Below are 19,382 nucleotides of genomic sequence, written 5' to 3'. Positions count from 1 at the left end.
GCCATTCAAGAGAGAAGAGCAGCAGTGAATCAGGTTTGGGTGGGAGGGAGGGATGGGAAAGCTGCAGGGTTGGCTGCTGTCTGGAGAGTGTGGTGAAGTGACCTTGGGAGTTCAAAATTCGAGTTCACTAAGGTCAGTAAAAAATTATGTATGTAGAATCTCCTCTGCTTCTGAAAGTCCTGTGCTTTTCAATTTTTACATGAAAGAACTGGTATTTGTAGATACCAACAAATTGAAACATACTTTTCTTCCTAATTGGAAAACTGACTGAACTGAGTATGATTTTTTTAATCTTTCATTAGTCTTGGCTGCTTTTGTTTGCAACTCAAAAGGCTTGTTTTTTTCTCCTCTTGAAAGAACAGATCTCGTTCTGGTTCTAGCCAGCATAGAACATGTTAGAAAGTTGCTAACCAGAAGTTCTACTCTACATGGATTTGATGACTAAATCCTTTAAATCCAAATGTCTGTTAATATATACGGTAGATTTCACATGTTGCCTACATGTGACCCACATGACTTCAACTGTAAATGTACTGAAGAGAGAAAGTACAACACATAGATAGATTCCACTTCCTATGCCTGAGGCTGACACAGATAGAAAGAAGTCTGCTTTTCTCTCCTGCTGTTTCAGCTCCAGATATCTCTCATGGTAACACTGGCTCCCCAAACAGATTATGAAGCTGGTATTTGAAGGAGAGAGAGAGAGAGAGAGAGAGAGAGAGAGAGAGAGAGAGAGTATGCACACATGAATATGGAATAAACCCTAACATAAGCAAGCCACTTGACATAGTACCCAAAGAATTAGGCATCTGTTTAAGTGCTGGAGGAGGTAAGCTGTTGCAGACCTGTTGTTCAGAGCCATAATCAAGTTGGCTTCTAAGTCTTTCTAAGGGCTTTTAAGATTTTCTTTTTCTTTTTTTTTTTTTTTTTTTTAACATTCTCACTGTGTCCCCCAGGCTGTACTTCAGTGGCGCAATTTCAGCTCACTGCAACCTCTGCTTCCTGAGTTCAAGTGATTCTCCTGCCTCAGCCTCCCAAGTAACTGGGACTACAGGCGTCCACCACCATGCCCAGCTAATGTTTTTTGTATTTTTAGTAGAGACAGGATTTCACTATGTAGGCCAGGCTGATCTTAACTTCTGATCTTGTGATTTGCCCACCTTGGCCTCCCAAAGTGCTGGGATTACAGGCATGAGCCATCACACCCTGCCAAGGATATTTTTTACTATAAATTCTTTCCACCTCACGTATAAGCTTTAGATCATAGCACTCAGAAGGGGTAACTCCTTAAATAGATCCACATAAATGAAATCAACCTTCCTCCTTTGTCATTTTTTGGAGGGAACATTAATACCATATTTGGTAAAAAGGACCACAAGGCCAGCTCAGAGCAAAGAGAACAGTGGACAGTTGGAAACCTTTTGGTAACCTGCATTCTGGAATAGACTTTACCTCCTGCAGAGTAAAAGTAGGAAGGTGTAAATGAAGTAAGGGGTGCTGAGGGTCATTGAGGGGATGGGCCATTAGGGAAGTGTAATGCACTGAGAAGAGGTGGTGTGGAACATCCAGAGCCTTAGCTTCTCACCTCAAGCTGCCAATTGTAGTGAGTGGATGGTATTTAACTTCCTTTGACCTTGATTTTCTCATCTGAGATGAGATGATTACAGTGTAATTTGCTTTAGAGAAACAAGGGAAAGACATGGGTGAATGGAAAGATCCAAGGAAAGGGAGGTTTTTCTGATCTAATTGAGATTCCACTTTGTGAAACTATTATTAGTATCATGTTGATAAGTCTTCGTTTGGCATTATTTAGACATTTGTGCAGAATCTCTGAGGCTGAACTAAGAAGGGAGCTGGGGTACCAATATCCACGTAATTCGCCCACAATGGTTGTTGGACTAAAGCAGTGCCAGTTGGGTGACTTGGCTCCCTTTTGACTCTATATATCGCTCTATTTTATATATTTTTGATAACTACTGATTTTCCATCCCTCATCTCTGCCAGTCCAGGTCCTGTATCACTTGTAAGACTCAAGACTGAGCTCTTGAAAAATACTTTTCTGACTATTCTAGCCCTTAGTAATCATTCCCTTCCATATTCCTGTGGCATTTTCAGTTTATACCACACAGAAAAATACTTTTCTCAAAAATGCTTGCTGATCATTGTGTGTAGTTGTTCAGTTCTAGGCATAGAATTATAGATTACATTTATTTTGGTCTTTTTGTTTTGAATGTATATTACCTATGGCCCTAGTGAGTGTGTAAGTTCCTTGATAAATACTGTTCTTTTTGTTTTCTGTCATTTTCTTTTTCTGTAGAGCTTTCATTATTGAGGTTCCTCAGTGCTGAACTAACAAGAGGGTACTTCCTTGAACATAATGAGGCCAAGTATACAGAAAGAAGAGAAAGAGTATACACTTGTTTGCGAATACCAAGAGAATTGGAAAAGGTACTATTTTTTTTCATTACCAGACATCGTTTTGAAAGTAACGTCAAAAGTATTAACTATGCAAAAAAAAAAAATGGTGGACAGCTAGAGTTGAGTTTTTTAAATAATTGAAATAATGTAATAAGTAAATGTATTGGGGGAGTGGAAATTTCCTTACAGGAAGAAGCTTTAAAGTTACAATTTTTAACGCAAGACCCAATGATAGGATATAAATAGATCTATCCAAATCTTAACTTTTCTGCCTATTATTGTCATTATGTGCTACATCCAAATAACTCTTTTAAGGAATTAATCTCTACTTCTGTACTCTTTTAGTTCATCTCAGTTCTGTTTTACTAGAAACAGATTTTTCCCCCATTCAGCATGATAAATTATTTAATTTCAGCCTTTTTAAAGGTTTCACTTTCTCAGAAAGCACACATATTTATAAAGATACAAGACAGTCTCTTGAAAGAAAAAGATGGTTTGTTTAATCTTTATCACAGGAAGCATCATATTACCGGGTGAGTGTAGTAACAGCAGCACTACATCTTCACGTATCTTATTCCCTTGGCTGTGCCTTATCCTATCCAGACTAATAAAGTGGGCTGAGAAAGCAGCCCCTTCTCCCCTAGGTGATGCTAGATTTGATGAATCTAAGCAATTCCAACATTTCTTTGTAAAAGAAAAGAAGAAATAATTCAGCTTCAGCTGTATCGAAACATGTTTTCATACTTCCGTAGTAACATAAATCTTGTGATAGTCCAGTCATCTTCTTGGAATCATACTTTCTGTTGGAATGGCTATCAGAAGAGTTTGGTTGGCTGGATTCACTGGTGCTTCGTAATAACAAGAGCTATTACAATACAGGCAATGAGGAGTAAGGACCCAACTGGTTTGGCTGATACTCTATTTCTGACAGTATATCAGTTTGATAGAAGAAAAAGAGCCAAATGTAGAGTGACAGTTTAAAAAATGTTGCTTTATGTAGGTTCTTGGTGAAGCATCACTTGCTGAAGTTTTAAGGAGTTCTTTATTAGGGTGGGATTTATAGATCTGATGAGCAAGCAAAGATTAGAGAGAGAGCAAATATGGCACTAGTTTGATTGCCTTTGGCGAGGATCATTAAATATGCTTAGCTATTACCGTATTGCTGCATTTCTAGAGGACTAGGATTCCATGGGGGAGCCTGACGGGCTGACCGATAAGGAGGGAGGAGGACTGGGCAGGACTCTCGGCAGCACTTCTCCTCAGCACAGCAACAGCTCTGTCGTATATATTGGGATTTATTGAAGATTTTGTCTGAAGAAAGGAATGGGGTATGCAGATGTTTCTTTTACTTGGAAAAAAATTAAAGATTAAACCAGTTCTTGTGTCTTAAAAGACTATTAGCTTGCTTTTCAGCTTTTTTCTAGTAATAAGCCATGAGATGGAAGTGTGAGGACACAGTGCAGGGGAAGTGGGTGGGACAGCCTCCCAGGGCCTATATGTGAACAGGACAGTGCCAGCCATGGTCAGCTTTTGCCCACCTGGCCTGAGCCCTCTACAGGGGAATTTGGTTCCTGCCAGTCTGAGTAGTTATGAACTCCCATTTTTCTCTGGGGAAGACACAGAGGGATTACCTGTAACCCCCACCAAATTTTATGAACACAACCAGGGGACTGCTTCAAAGTGGGTTGGTGTCTGACCCCTTTTATTACGCCTCCTGTGGCAAAACACAAATAAGCAGTGGCAACATCCACTTCTGATTCTGATACCTCAGCAGAGACAGGCTTGTTTCACGCTTCCTTCTTTCTTTTTCTTCTTAAAGCAACACTGAAATAACAAGCAATGTTTTGGGGTAGATTTCTCACAGGAACTCATAAGCACTTCATGTTTGTATTGTCTGGTCCACTATAGAACCACTGATGGGTCGAGTAATCAATATGATAAGTTGCCATCAAAAATTTTTTTAAGAAAATAGAAGAAGTATCAGAGAACATGGCCTATACTAAGTATTGTTTCATGAAACTTTGGTTTCATTTGTATGAATGTAAATGTGTAATGTCAGAAAAGTAGCACTAACACTGCATATACACAATTGCAATAATTTTCTAATGATTTTTGTTTTCCCTGAAAAAGGCTTTAGGGCCTATTTGGGAAAATTTGATGTAGTCTCTTAGAACAATACTTAAGAAGCTTTATAGCATTGTAGCTAATATTATTTTGTGTTTTTAAAATGAGTTCATTGAACACCTGCACTAAAAAACAATTTAGTTTGTAACATACTTCATGCCACTTGAAGACCATAAATGTACATTTATTTTCTCCCTTATTCTTATACGCTCTAAAGCCTGCTTTCTAAGTAGCTATAGGCCCAAATTTGTTTATATCTCCCTGTATAGTAGTAATGTTATCTTCATCTCTTTCAGTAGAATAGCAGAAGAGAAGAATTACAATTCAGGAAATGAACCATTGATAGGGGATTTGTTGTGATGAGGATGACTTCACATTGGGCTGTATCAGTTATCCAAAGTATAAATAATTTCAAAAATATAAAGGAGATTATTCAACCAATTTATACCATTCCTGTGAATAAATAACTGCCTGTAGTCCTGAAAGAAAAAAAAAAAAAGGAAGCTTTGTAGCCTAAATATACAAAAGAACATCATGGTTTTGTGTTTAAAGCATTTCTTCTTAACTTCTAAAACCAAATAGGATGTAGAGGAAAGCAGATTTAAGTTTCACTTTAATTCTTGGCTTAAATATCTCTCATAACTGTATGAATTCACTCTGATATCTTTAAGGCCTTTATTTTTTATAAGTAGGATTTCACTTAAAGTTTTTATTATGAGTTGAGAGCCTATCTAGACATTCAAGGTAACCTAAATTATTTTTTATTGGCTTTTTTTTGTTTACATTGTCTATTCTAATATATAAAACCTTACTCATTTTCTTCTTGTTTTTGATAAATGCTATGATATTTTCACCTAATCTTTTCAGGAAGAGAAACTTGAAAATTAAGGAGCACTTTGCTTCTACAAAGGTTGCAAACACCACAAAACATGTAGTTAATTTTTATACTTTAAGATAAAGGTCAACTTATCTCTTATTGAACCTGTTTACTAATGTGAAAACAAATCCCCCAATTTTTGTGTTACATTGTCATTGGATAAATACCTTATACTTGACATTTAGTAAAGATGAATTGCTTATATATTTTAAATAGTATTTCGAATTATTAGCACATTATTTTCACTCTTGAACTCCTTATTTTAATGTAGGGGTATATAATTTTGGAGTGTTTGATTGGCTTTGAGAGACATTTCTTCTCTTCCACCATAAATGTTTTCCCCTGTCCTCACAACCCTTGGGTTCTATGTACCAGATCTTTTACTAACTACTTACATCGTCTACTTTGGGAGCTTTTTTTTCTTTTCCATACAACCAAGGATATTAAACTATACTTCTTCTGCATTCTAAATTGAGAGGCAAGATAGCAAAGTGTTTAAGGGGATGATCTCTAAAGTCAGGCTGCCTAACTCTGAATCTTGGCTTCATAATTTATTAGCTGTGAGTCCTTGAGCACTTCACTTAATCGTTCTGTGCCTAAGTTTTCTCATCTACATATTAATTATATGGTAAGCATCTACATATTAATTATATGGTAAGCATGTAAAATTTTTTTTACAACCTTCACATCAGCAACTCGGGGTGAATGCATTACTCTGCTAGAGTGAGAGGAATTTAAAGGTTTCTTGTCCCTAGATTACCTTCTGGTGGATGTAATATTTTTCTTTGCAGCTAGGGTAGCTTTCATCTTTGGGATGTGGACAGCAGGAGGTGATTGGGAGAGGTGTGTTTTTTAGGATTTCCGTGTGTCCCAGTTTTATCTCACATTATACTTTTAATCTCCCTGCTTTGCTTGCCACTAACTTGACTTTGATAACCCTGCAAGGGACATGATTTTCTGACTCTTGGCCCTCTTGGGTGGCTGACCATAAGCAGAAAAAAACCTCTAGGGAAAGCTGTCTTCTTTCCTCTTTCCTTTTAGTCAGGCTATCTGGGACTAAAGCTGATCTCTTTCATGAAGGACATAGCCTTCATGAAATGGCCAAGGACAATGGCCATGAGAGATAGCACACCTTACCATCTTCTGCAAGGCCCTGTAGAGTGTGGCCTCAGTGGGCACATGCCTGAAGCCTACGGTTATAACAGAAACAGAGTGCTTTAACCAGAGGCTTGGTGAAATCAGAGATAGGGAGCATCAGTTTTCTAAAGAGGAAATTCCTGGTAAGTAATTTCTCACTGTCCCATACCCCACCTTGACTTGGACACTTAACATCCCACCTGTTGTATCCATTTCTGTGCGAATAAATAAATAACATTTGTTATATAAGGATTAGGTGCTAGGTACTGTCCTAGGCACTTTATATGTGTTTGTGTTCAATCCCTTCCACAGGCTCACAAGATATATGTACTGTCCTTTGCCCACCCCATGCGGCAGTTCTACATTGACTTCCAGACAGATCTCTCCTTCCACTGTTGTTTGGTGGTGGTATGTGCTAGTAGCATATGCTCTCCATTTAGATCCCCAAAACAGTTTACCATGCATCAGGTACCAAATTTTCCCTTTTCTAAGGACTAATTTTGTCATCTTTGTGAATCTAAAGCTACAGTAAATAGTAAAGAAATACACATTATAGGATCTTCTGAAATTCCCTGGTATATTTAAATTCTAATTTAGAAAGATAAAGATCACTTATACACTTAATTATTAATTTATTCCATCTATTTTGAGTACTTTCGATGTTCCAAGAAGGCACTTTTGCAGTGCAGAGAATGGAGATAAACGGGACTCACACCTAGCTTAGAAGATATCAAATCCGTAAGTTATTAAAATACAGGATACAAAGTGACAAATCCTTTTAAGTAGTATAAACAAAATGTGAAGATTTAGAGAAGGAAAAGTGTGCTTAAACGACAGACCTGGGACGAGGATCCAGGAAGGAAAAAGGAGGAGATTTTGTTGTATGGGCCTTGTAGGATGGGGTAGGTATGCCAGGAAGATCCAGAGGTGAAAATTGTTAGGTGTGGGCAGGAAACCACCAACACATTTTGGAAAGATAGACTGGCCAACCTAGGCAATGTGGCAAAATGCTGTCTTTACAAAAAATACAAAAATTAGCCAGGAGTGGTAGTGCACGCCTGTGGTCCTAGTCACTTGAGAGGCTTAGGAGGAAGGATCCCTTGGGCCCTAGATGTGGAGGGTGCTATGAGCTAAGATCATGCAACAGAGTGAGACCCTGTCTCAAAAAAAAAAAAAAAAAAAAAAGAGATAGACTGGATCCAGTTAATGTTGAATGATCAGGCTAGAGAGTTTAGAGTCGAGTCTGTGGAAGGAGATTATTAAATATGTTTTTCTTAGGAATGCTTAACTGTATAGACCAGAAAAGCTGGTTAACAGCGGTTTAAACAAGTAGGAAACTATTTTGTTTTTAACAAGTCTAGAAAAAAAGAGGTCTCAATTGTTCCAGCAGATTAATGAAGCTGTCATGAACCCAAGGCCTTTTCATCTTTCTATTTTACCATCCTTGGCAAATTGGCTTTGGGTCCTCTTGCTTGTTATCTTCTAGTAGAAAGACTATAGCTGCAACCTCAGCATTACATCTGCATTATAAACAGAAAGAAATGGGTGGGCTTTGCCACCTTTTTTGACTATGCCTTTTATAAAGAATTGAAAGTTTTCCCAGAAAACTTATGCAGCCTGGAATACTTCCATTTCTGTCTTATTGTCCAAACTGAGTTACATAGCCATCTCCAGCTGCAGAGGAGACTAGGACAGTGAATATTATGCTTTTCGAACATACAGAAAAGAACTGAGAATGGTGATAGGGTTAGCCATCCCTCAGAACTTCCCTTTTGGAAAATTCGTATAGTTATATTCAACATGGACTAGAAATGAAACAAGCAAGGAGAGCTCAAGATCCTTCTACGAATATAGTTAATATATAATTTAATTCTACAATTAAAAATCTAATTTAATTCTACAATTATATAATTTAATTCTGCAGATTAAAATCTATGATTTATTTATTCCACCTCGAAATATTTATTCCTTGTATTAAATATGTCAGATGTATGTTGTGATTATCATGAAGCCTGACTTTTCTTTTGTAATTCTGTGCTTTTTGGCAGGTCATTATTTTATTTTTACCATGCCTTGTACATTATGGTTATTTAATAGTTTTCTAAAAATTAAATTCAACTACTTAGTCTTAAATGGAACTACTTAGTGTTCTTATGAATGTAGCAAGCAAGTTTTTATAAGCCTTCAATTGTCAGATTCAAAGTGTAAGTATTGATTTATTATTATTACTAGGCATAGACTATTACTGTTGAAGGGGAAGAGGGTTACTGTCATACAGGGGAATTATTTGTGATCAAGCATCAACAACCTTAGCTTCTTATCTTGGGTCTGTTTGTAATAGCTGAGGCCTGATCAAGGCATCAAACCTCTCTTGAGTTTTACTTTCTTCATCTATGATTGGAAGGTTGGACCTAGGTCGTCTCAAGAGGTCTAATAGCGCATTATTCATTGAATGAGTTTGTCTATGAGGAATGGTGAGGACAAATGGGAAGATTTAAATGTCTAGTAGGGTAACTTAGTTTTGCCTTTTTGAGGGTCATGGCGGGGCTAACATTTAGGAAAAAATTATCCAAAAGTTCATTTCAAATGAATGGACTTAAAATGTCATATAAAGCCTTTTTGTTGTGTGTCAGTTTGAGGTATATGTTAAGAAAATATAATGACTTGTTTTTTCTTTATTTCAGTAAAACATTCCTGGGCTTTCATTGTGAAACTAATAGAGAGTACTTAGACCAATATTTGTGGCAGTGTTTTCTTGTCCATCCTACTCAGTTTCTAATTTCATGAAAACATGTTTAGAGAATCATCCCTCTAAATTCTTCTCGTGACGCAGCTCTTGCTGGTGACACACTCTTGTGCAGATTCCCTACCCCATCCCACCCCCAGCCCCAGCGTGGCTGCTGAGAAGCAGGAAAGCCAGTGGGGATCCACACGTCTCAGAATCTCAGCAGCCTTGGCTGGTGCTTCTCCCCTTCTCTCTGAGGCCTGTCACACCCTGCTTGTGGTGGTGATGACCACAGCTTCCACGTTCTTTCTGCAACTGTCTTATCATTCTTAATTTTCTCGGGGGAGGTTGGGCATGTGTGAGCAAAGCCTTTAGGCCTCTACCAAGTTTATTGATGTATTTAAAAGATAATTTTTGAACTTGGCACGGTGCAACCATGTTTATCTTTGTGAATCGATCACTTATTTCTCTCATTTCAGCTTTGGAAACAGTCTTAAATCTCCCTTCCGTGTCTTTCCGTTGTCCTGTATCAAGCTGCTGTGATCATTCAGTGATAGTTTTTCTCCTTCTGAACTGTCCCCTCTGCTCAGTGCAGCCTGCTGTGGTGCTGTGTGCTGACCACTTCCGAGAAGGTCAATCTGATCCTATGTAAAAGGTGTAGGATCAGAGCCTAGAGCAGCAGCTAAGACTTCTGTTCCTTAGGTAATGCTCAGCCTTGCCCTGGGACCCTGAGGACACTCCCGCCTTGCTGCATCATTCCAGCCCCTCAGCAGGAGTGCTGCAACACTGTCTAAGCCCTGTCTACAGCAAGCAAAATAATAGTTCCTATCTGGTGGGTTGTTGTGAGGATTAAGTAAGTTAATGTTGGTCATGTGCTTAGAATATAACAATATTCAACATGGATTGCAAATACGAGAAGCAAGAAAGTCTCAAGATCATTCTATGTGCATAGTCCTACAAATTAAAATCTTCAATTCATTTCTTTTCCATGGCTACATGTGCTTATGTAACCTTATCATAAGAGAACCTGGCTCATGGTAATCCCTTTGTTAGCCATCTACTAGAGTATAGACTTGCTGGGGCATGAATTTTTTAAGTTAGATGATTAAAATGATTTTATTGTAGGGATGACCTTGAATCTGCAGTAATTACTTTCAGTCATTTGTATTCTTGTTGATATCCTGTTCCCCTGGACATTCTACTCCTAATTGATCCCTACATGTAGGTTTATTGAGAACTTCTTCATTCTCAGCAGAGATTTATCAAAAGTACATGTTTTAAAATAATCTTCTGTTTAATTAATCATCTTCAGGTACCTCTTTAAAACAAAAAGCTGTAAGTGAAAACAATGAAAGGACAAGGATACCTTGGAATCTAAGAATAATACAATTTGAGCTCATTAGCAATGAACTGAACACGATTTTTATGCCTCTTGTGTAATGGTTATGTCAGGAGGCTGCTCACATTGCACCTGTGCATTCTTCCCTTTGTTTGGAATTCTGTCCTCTTTACACTACCTGGCAAAATCTAGTGCCCATCTTTCCTTTGTGGGACATCCCTGCTATCTCTTGCTCCTCCTTCCCTGTGGTGTGCATACCTCTTTTCCCCCACCCCAAAACACACACACTTTACAGACCTAAGCTCATCACCTGTGTTTCTAGAGCACATCATTCATCTGGCACTTACTGCATGGTTTGTGTCAAGCTCACTGGGTTGTGACTTCCCAAGAGAAGATGTCTTTCCTCCCAGTGCAGTGTGAAGCAAGATATGGTCTCTGCTTTTACAGGAGTAGATCCAGAGCTTTAGCAAAAGCTTTGTAAAACCGAAACTAGGCCTCTTTACTCCTATTTTCTACACTTCAGACCAGCGATCCTCTACTAGCAGGTGATATTTGGTGGTTGTGGTGGAGGAAATGGTATTCAGAATTTCCAGAAGATGGTTAGTGTAATTCAAGGAGGTATATTGCAGAATTGTTATGCTTCTTTCATTTTAGCCATAATATTTCATTCATTTTGAAATTTCAAATGGTGCTAAAAGAAGGGCAGGAGATTTTTGTCAAAGAGAAACGTAGTTTTGTTTTTTTTTTTAAAGGTGAAGAAACCCTGTCTCATTCCCCACAGAAAGAGGCTGGCATTTTTATTTGTCTGTTTCTTTTGAGACAGGTATTTTTCAAATGCTAAGAGCAATACTAGTAGGTTCAATACAAATATGATAAGAGCAGGTTGTAGAAATTTTCACAAGTGAATATTTTGTTTACTTACAATGTCACAGGATAATTTTGATTTTGTAATTTCCTTAACATTAAAGTTCAGTTGTTAAGAGCTTATGTTACACCTTATTTAAAAATATGTATAATGGTAAATCCAGTGGTGAGTGAGACTAGAAGGATGAATGAAAGTGTCATTAGTAGAAATAGTGTTTCAGTTTTCTACAGACTGAGTGAAGTCCTGGCTCTGCCTCTACCACTCAATAACCCAGGCCAACTTCTTGTCTCACTGCAGCGTGTGGGTGGTACTGGGCTGCAGCCACGCAGAGGCGGGCCCCAAGCCCAGTACCTGGCCAGTGCCTGGTTGCATTGCCCAGAACCTGTAGAAGGCTTCTCAAGTCCTTCCAGACAAGATCTCTCAGAGACAGAGAGGCTGGAACATTTCTGTCCTTTGATTGTTTTCACTTACAATTTTTTATTTTAAAGAGGTCTCCGAAGATTAATAATTAAGCAGATTATCTTGAAACATGTACATTTTGGTAAGTCTCTGCTGAGAATGAATTTTAGAGAATATTTAAAATTGTATATCTGTGGTTTGTAACTCAATACTTTTAATTCAGTTTTATACAAAGAACTTCCCAGTGTGTTCCCACCCATAAACTCTTGTGCAAAGCTTTCTGTAGTCAGTTTGAACTGAACTGTCTTCCCTGCCTTGGAAGCTGCCTAGGAGGGAACTGAATTTCAACCTGGCTGCCTATCTGGGACCTGATTTTCAGGCTGAGTTGCCACTTTTTAGTGGATCACAAATTTAGTGAGAGCAGCAGCATTGTTTCTTTTTATGAGGAAAATAGAAAATAGCCTGTATTTTGTAGAAGGGAAGTATTACTTTCATGAAGCTTTTCTTTTTTTTTTTTTTAGTGTGTTTACGAACCTGTGCATAGTGAATTGCATTGTAAAGTATGTTTCTAACTGTGGATTTTGGTCAAAATTTGATCCTCTTGTTTGGACAATGAGCTTCTTTACAAGACTTTTACCTTGCTAAAGAAGGGAACATATATTTTATTCATCTGTCACAGTCTCTGCCACATAAGAGTTGTTCAATAAAATGATTGAGGGCGGGATAAAGGTACAAATCTGAGAATAAGCCCTGGAAAGGTTTTCATGGAAGGCTTTGTGTAGCATTTTATCTTCCATCCCTGGGAAATGCTTGTCAATCACAGAATGGAAAACAGCTAAAAGTCTCATATTCTAGTGTCATTTCTTCTTGAAATATTTTCATTATGTTTTGGTACTTTGCCATATTTTGCTTTTCTGATTTGTGTTATATGTGTAATTACCAGTTTAAGGAGTTGAGGTATTCATTATAAGTTTTCCCTATAAAGGTTTGATACATGTCAAGTTAGATAAGGTGAGATGAGACTGGAATAGGAGGACTGAGGAAGAAAAAATGGGAAAATGGGAAGAGAGTGATGAGCTGATGTGCAAGGTGTGGGTGTCAACTAATAGGAAAGATTGTTACCTCTTTAAACTGTCATAGTCCAGAATTACTGTTCTGCTTTCATTTCAATCACAACATTGTGTCTATTTTGAAATTTCAAATGGCATTTAAAGCAGGGCAGGAAATTTTTGAATGGCATATGGTACCAATTCATTACTTTATAGTCACACCTTGTATATTTTTTTGTTTTAATTTTTATCTTAATTTTTGTGATTACATAGTAGGTGTATGTATTTATGGGCTACATGAGATGTTTTGATACAGATATGCAATGCATAATAATTACATCATATAAAATGGGGTATCCATCCCCTTAAGCATTTATCGGTTGTGTCACAAACAATCCATTTTTACTCTTTTAGTTGTTTTAAAATGTACAGTTAAGTTATTATTGACTATAGTCACCGTGTTATGCTGTCAAATACTCTGGTTTTCTTTGGTTTTTTTTTTTTTTTTTTTTTTTGCACTCATTAACTATCCCCACCCCCACCACCCTTCCCAGCCTCTGGTAACCATTCGTCTACTCTGTTTCCATGAGTTCAATTGTTTTGATCTTTAGAACTCAGGAATAAGTGAGAACATGCTGCTTGGCTTATTTCACTTAGCATAATAGCCACCAGTTTTAGCCATGTTTTTGCAAATGAAGGATCTCATTCTTTTTTATGACACCTTGTGTGTTTAAGGGGAAATTTTTATTAGCCATTATTTAAGAGTGCTTCAATACATTATAGTTATTTGGTCCAAATAAGAAGGAAATAGTAATTACCTATTTTACCAAGCTACAGTATAGATTAATTGAAGTTGTAAAAGTACACATTCTCATTAATAATGTATATTCAAAGCTTTTAATTCTTGATAACATTTTTAGAGCTAGCAATAAATCTAAATATGTACAATGTTTGTCTTTTATAAGTTTGATTCATTAAATTCCTATTATTCCTGCATTTTTAACGATACTAGGCAAATTGGCAAGACAAGTTAGCACAAAGAAGCTGCCTTAACTCTTATGCCTTGTAAAAATAGGAAGATCTTTTCGCTTTGCTAAAATTTTTTCAAAGAGGGAGTATATAGGGCCTGACTGGAACTTGAATCCCAAGGCCTTGGGCAAACATTTGGCCTTCAGAGCCTGATAATGTTTTGTGTCAAGCAGTGATGTTAATAGCTATCTCAGAGAGCTGTTAGGAGGGCTAAGTAGTAAGTGCTTACCTCCACACCTCGAATACCTCAAACACAAGAGACTTCTTTGCACAGTGCCTTAAACTTCCTGGGTCATCGTGTAAATTCAGTGAGTTATACAAGTATAAAATCCTCCTGCATGGAGTCAGGCTCACACTACACACAACATGAGTTTCCTTATATCCTTCAGGGTAAATGTTTTCAGGATTACACCTTGTTTACTTTTTAAGGAAATTCTTATTTTCATATGTAAGGAATTTCAAAGAATACTGTGTTTTATGAGGAAGCATAACATTAGAACAATAGGTACCTTAATTGAGTCACGTTTCCAAACTCTGAAAAGCATTTCTGTGGCTTTTCTTTTGTATTGTGTATTCTCACACACGTGAATGATTTCTTTTCACCCGTTTGAAATTTCTTTAGATTGCAGCCACTTGTTTCCTTCCATTCTAATGTGGAGGTCTAACATAGTCACGGGCCAGGACTGACAGTCACGGGGCCAGAAGTGTGAGCAGACCATTGCCTTGTCCACCGAGTTTACGTGACTGCTTTAACATGTGAAAGGGAAGGCCTATTAGACTTGTGTTGCTGTTGTTTACCATAAACAATACTAATACACATTCCTCCAAGCCAGAGAAAGATGGCTGTGCTTTTTATTTTTAGGAGAGGGTATTTGTCTTTGTGATTGCTTTCCGCCTCTGCATTCCCACACATGCTTCTCTTACCTGGAAAGCTCCCTTCCTCTTCCTGCCTCTGCACCCACTTCCGCCCAGTCCACCCTTTCTGCGTAGCATACAGCCCTCATCTTCTCAGATGTCTTTCAAGGGCCTCCTCTCCTGTGGACTTTTTCTGACTCTCTCCAAGTTAGTTTGGCCTTTGGGCCTCTTGTTTCCTGTGTACCAGGTCTGACATGGCAGCTGTTTGACAGTGTACTGGCCTACCTGCTGGTGTTTCTTTTCTTTTTTTGCTCTGTCGCCCAGGCTGGAGTGCAGTGGCATGATCTCGGCTCACGGCAGCCTCTGCCTCCCAGGCTCTGGCGATCCTCCCGCCTCAGTCTCCAGACTAACTGGGACTACAGGTGTCTGCCGCCACACCCAGCTAATTTTTGTGTTTTTAGTAGGGATGGGGTTTTACCGCATTGCCCAGGCTGGTCTCGAACTCTTGGACTCAAGCAATCCTTCTGCCTTGATGTCCCAAAGTGTTGGGGTTACAGGTGTGTGCCACTGTACCTGGCCCTGCTGGTGTTTCTTGCACTCAAATCTGAATAAGCTTACTGAGGACAGGAACTACTGGCTGATGTTCTATTTGTCTTTGTGCCTACTGGTCTGAGCATGTTACTTGGCCATATTACCAGTTTCATAGATGTTGGTAGAATGAATAATATGTTCATCCTGAGTGAGAAAGACAACCACACACTCTCCCTCTCAGCATCCTGCATACACATTAACCTTCCTTCTGGGGAATTGGATTTCTAGCAGTTTCTGCCCTCAGCACTGAACCAGCAGTTCACTCACAAGGAAGGAAAGACTTCTCAGTGACAGGAGAGTGATAGAAGAGGACCATGAACTCGACATGGACCTTGCACAGCTTCCTGCTGCACTGCTTTGTGTGTAAGACAGAAAACATTCAACATTGGGACTCTGCGCTAATATACAACATGTAGTAGTTTAGCATCATAATTTTATTGCTGTTTATAATAAGTCTAAAGTGATGAAAACAAAAAAGGGGCTATACAGATTTTAAAATGTGGCATATAATGTATAGCATATTTTTAAGATATTTTTATCCAAAATTAATAAAAATGTATTCTTTCATTTAAAGATGTGTGTATTAGTTGACTAGGGCTGCCATGACAAAGTACCATAAACCGGGTGGTTTAAACAACAGATATTTATTATCTTGCAGTTCTGGAAGTTGGAAGTCTGCGATCAAGTGTCAGTGGGGTAGTTTTCTTCTGAGGCTTCTTCTTGGCTTTCAGATGGCCGCCTTCTCCCTCAGTCTTCATATCATCTTTCCTCTGTCTATGCTTGTGTCCAAATTTCCTCTTTTATAAAGACTCCAGTATATTGGATTAGGGCCCACCCTAAATGACCTTTTTTTCTTTTTAAACTTAAATTACCTCTTTAAAGGCACTGTCTCAGCACGGTTGTATTCTGAGGTATCAACATAGGAACTGGATAGGGTACACAGTTCAGCCTGTAACGGTGTGAATTTTAACTAATCTGTGGTGGTAGGGTACTTTGTTGATTAAAGATACATGGAGTGCTGTGGTGAGGGCATATGTATCATACCGTATTTATGTGTCAGACATACAGAAACTCACCACTCTTAAAATGAATAGCTGCGTTTGTTAACCTTGGGGTGGCTACTTGACCAGTCATCAAAAGACTTCACCCTCCTTCTGTGAAATATAGTCCTAAACTTAAGTAAGAGTGTGTAATGTTACCACAGAAAGAAAGGATATGGCAAGTACTCAAGAAAGAAGGAAAAATAATAAACACTAAGAGGCTGGTCCTGGGATTAAGAATAATGCCTTCTGAGTGCAGCAAGTTTCAGTGCATATGAAATTGTGTTAAAGTTAGTGATTAATTTGCATATTTTTAACATAAACAGTATTGTAACCCAATATATATTCCACTCTCTCCCATCAATGAAGCACTCTAAATAGGAATAGCAAAATTATGAAAAATAAAGATTTTTCTATAATATCTTTAGAGCTTGAGGAAGTACTCAGAAAGCCACATCAGATGATGTGCCGTTAACTATGGTCCAGAGCAACTTGTTTTTGAGTAATTTCTTCTGTGAGTGGTAAACCAAAGGCTCTGTAAAGTACAGACTCACTCTTTGAAGAGTAGAACTATTAATTTGTTATTCCCAGGGCTAAGTTTTAAGAACTTAAGTTTTTATAATGTTTAGAAATTCTGATTTTTCAAAATTTTCATCTACAAGTATTTTTAAAATACTTTTTTTTTCTTCTCTCCTTGTTAAAATTCAGCTGATGGTTTTTGGAATCTTTCTGTGCCTGGATGCGTTTTTGTATGTGTTCACCCTGCTTCCTTTAAGAGTTTTCCTGGCACTATTCAGGCTCCTCACTTTGCCTTGCTATGGCTTAAGGTAAGTTTAAAATAATTAACTATTGTAAATGTATAGTATTTCATTATTTTTAATACTTGTGATGGTTGTAGAGTAAGGATAATTTATACAGTTTCATACCCACTTTGGCCCTTCATGCATAAAATATTGTTTATCTTTTTGATGGATATTATATAGTATGTTTATATAATATTATACTTTTTATATGCTTTTTTTTTCCAGAATTGTTTTGAACCAAAACTTTGCTGTAGCCAGTAAAATAATGTTAATGCTAGAGGCTGTATAGCAGTGTAGAAAGGACCTGTGACTCAGAGTCAAAGACCTACTTACCATGTTCCTAACTCACCTACGCTTTTATTTCCGCAAAGGCTGTGGTCCTCTTAGGCATCATCTGTAGAAAGGACAGGGTTCTAGGCTGGAGTGGTAAAGGAGTCTCCTCAGGAGCTCTTACTACAAGGGTTCCTCCTCCATTTCATTTGAGAATCATTGTTATAATGGTCTGTGGAGCCTTAGTTACTGGTAGTAAACAAGACTCTGATCCCTGAGAGTGGAAAAACTCTTAGGGATCATTGTGCCCTCTGGGAAGATCAGACAGCCCGACCCAACATTGACTAGCTTGTGAGCTGTGTGCAACTGCCTGACTTCTCTAAGTGTGCTTCCCCCTCAGGCAAAGGGGATTGTTGAGAGCTCAGCATCTTTTACCACAAAGATTGGAAGATGTTAAAATAATAGCTAGCATAGTACCTGGCTCATAGTAGACCGAAGCAGATAATCAGTTTTCTTCTTTTTCTTCTCTACCAAAACTGAGAATAGTAAGGTGAAGGTGTTAAGCTTACATGAAGCTTCATGCTTTATTGTTCTAGAGGTTAAAAGGAAGTTTGGCTTTTACAGTTTTCTTTCTTTGTATAGTTATGCCAGTGTGTCTCTATTCTGTATATAGTCACTCTTTGCAACATTTTTATTTAGTTCTTAGCAGAGATGTCCAGGTTACATTTCTGACTTGCATCACTTTTCTAAATACATTACATTCTGGGAAAATTCTAAAATAGACAATAATTTGTGAGACTTCATTGAACTATGGTGACTGTTCCATAGTATATAAAATATATAATTAATAAAATAATTTAGCCATAGCAATTGAGTTAAAAGTTAGTGATCAATGTGCACAATTACATGTTTTTTTTAAAAAGACTAAAGCCATGGGAGATGCTTTTTTAAAGTCGTAAATGAGCATATACTTAATATTTAGTAACACATATAGTCGTTTTAAAAATAAGACTTAATCCATTTTGATAGAAATTCCTCCTAGTGTAAATTGGAATAATTTAATGATTATGATGATCACGTTATGAAGGGATTGAGAATTCTTGTTTTGCAAGGTTACATGGAGTAAAATGATTTTTAAAATTCAGCTCCTGTCATTGTTATATGTTCTATTCTGTAATTTACTTGCCTTCCAGGATAACAGTGGATTAATGCTACATATTTTATTAATCACAAGTTAATCAAATGGCATGATAGTTACAGGAATTTAGTCATTTGCTTTAAGGTATTTCTAGTACATGTTTTATTCCTTTAGGAGAAGTTTTAAGAAGGCCTTATTACTAACAAACCTTTTTAAATGTATTCTAAAAGCATGGCACATTAATACTAACAAAGCCTAACCACAATAAACTATTTTCCTTTATCACTATTAGGAGCTTCATAATACCATGGCATTTTAGTTCATTTTCAGAAGACCATTTTCAGAAGACAATCTAAAATAACATTACTAAATATACATCTTTATTTGGAACTACATAAAGTGAATAGACACATGAACATTTAGATAAAGTCAAGTAGAACACGTGACATAAAATTACTAATATTGCTGGGTATGATGCCTGATGCCTGTAATCTCAGCACTTTGGGAGGCCAAGGTAAGAGGATCGCTAGAGGCCAGGAGTTCAAGACCAGCCTGGGCAAAATATTAAGACCTTATCTTTATAAAAAATAACAAAAAATTAGGCAGACATGGTGGCACATGTCTGTGATCCCAGCTACTCCAGAGGCTGAGAGGTTGAAGAATCACTTGACCCTTGAGAAGTCAAGACTGCGGTGAGCCATGATTACGCCACTGCACTCCAGC

General features: G+C 37.7%; 1 protein-coding gene across 2 annotated transcripts in view; it reads left to right on the top strand.

The window, feature by feature from the left end:
* The window catches only part of TAPT1 (transmembrane anterior posterior transformation 1), a 69,335-nt gene that overhangs the window by 10,090 nt on the left and 39,863 nt on the right, over window positions 1-19,382 (top strand). The window contains exons 2-3 of one of the 2 annotated variants that reach the window (XM_039468451.2): window positions 2,318-2,448; window positions 17,157-17,275. In XM_039468451.2, the coding sequence (XP_039324385.1) occupies window positions 2,318-2,448; window positions 17,157-17,275 (250 nt within the window). The remainder of the gene's footprint in view (window positions 1-2,317; window positions 2,449-17,156; window positions 17,276-19,382) is intronic. The other variant, XM_074395924.1, reaches the window with a different exon arrangement.

This window comes from Saimiri boliviensis, chromosome 3 (assembly GCF_048565385.1).
Source record: "Saimiri boliviensis isolate mSaiBol1 chromosome 3, mSaiBol1.pri, whole genome shotgun sequence".
Classification (NCBI taxonomy): Eukaryota; Metazoa; Chordata; class Mammalia; order Primates; family Cebidae; genus Saimiri; species Saimiri boliviensis.
The sequence above is the reverse complement of the archived record's forward strand: the minus strand, read 5'-3'. Positions and strand labels throughout refer to the sequence as shown.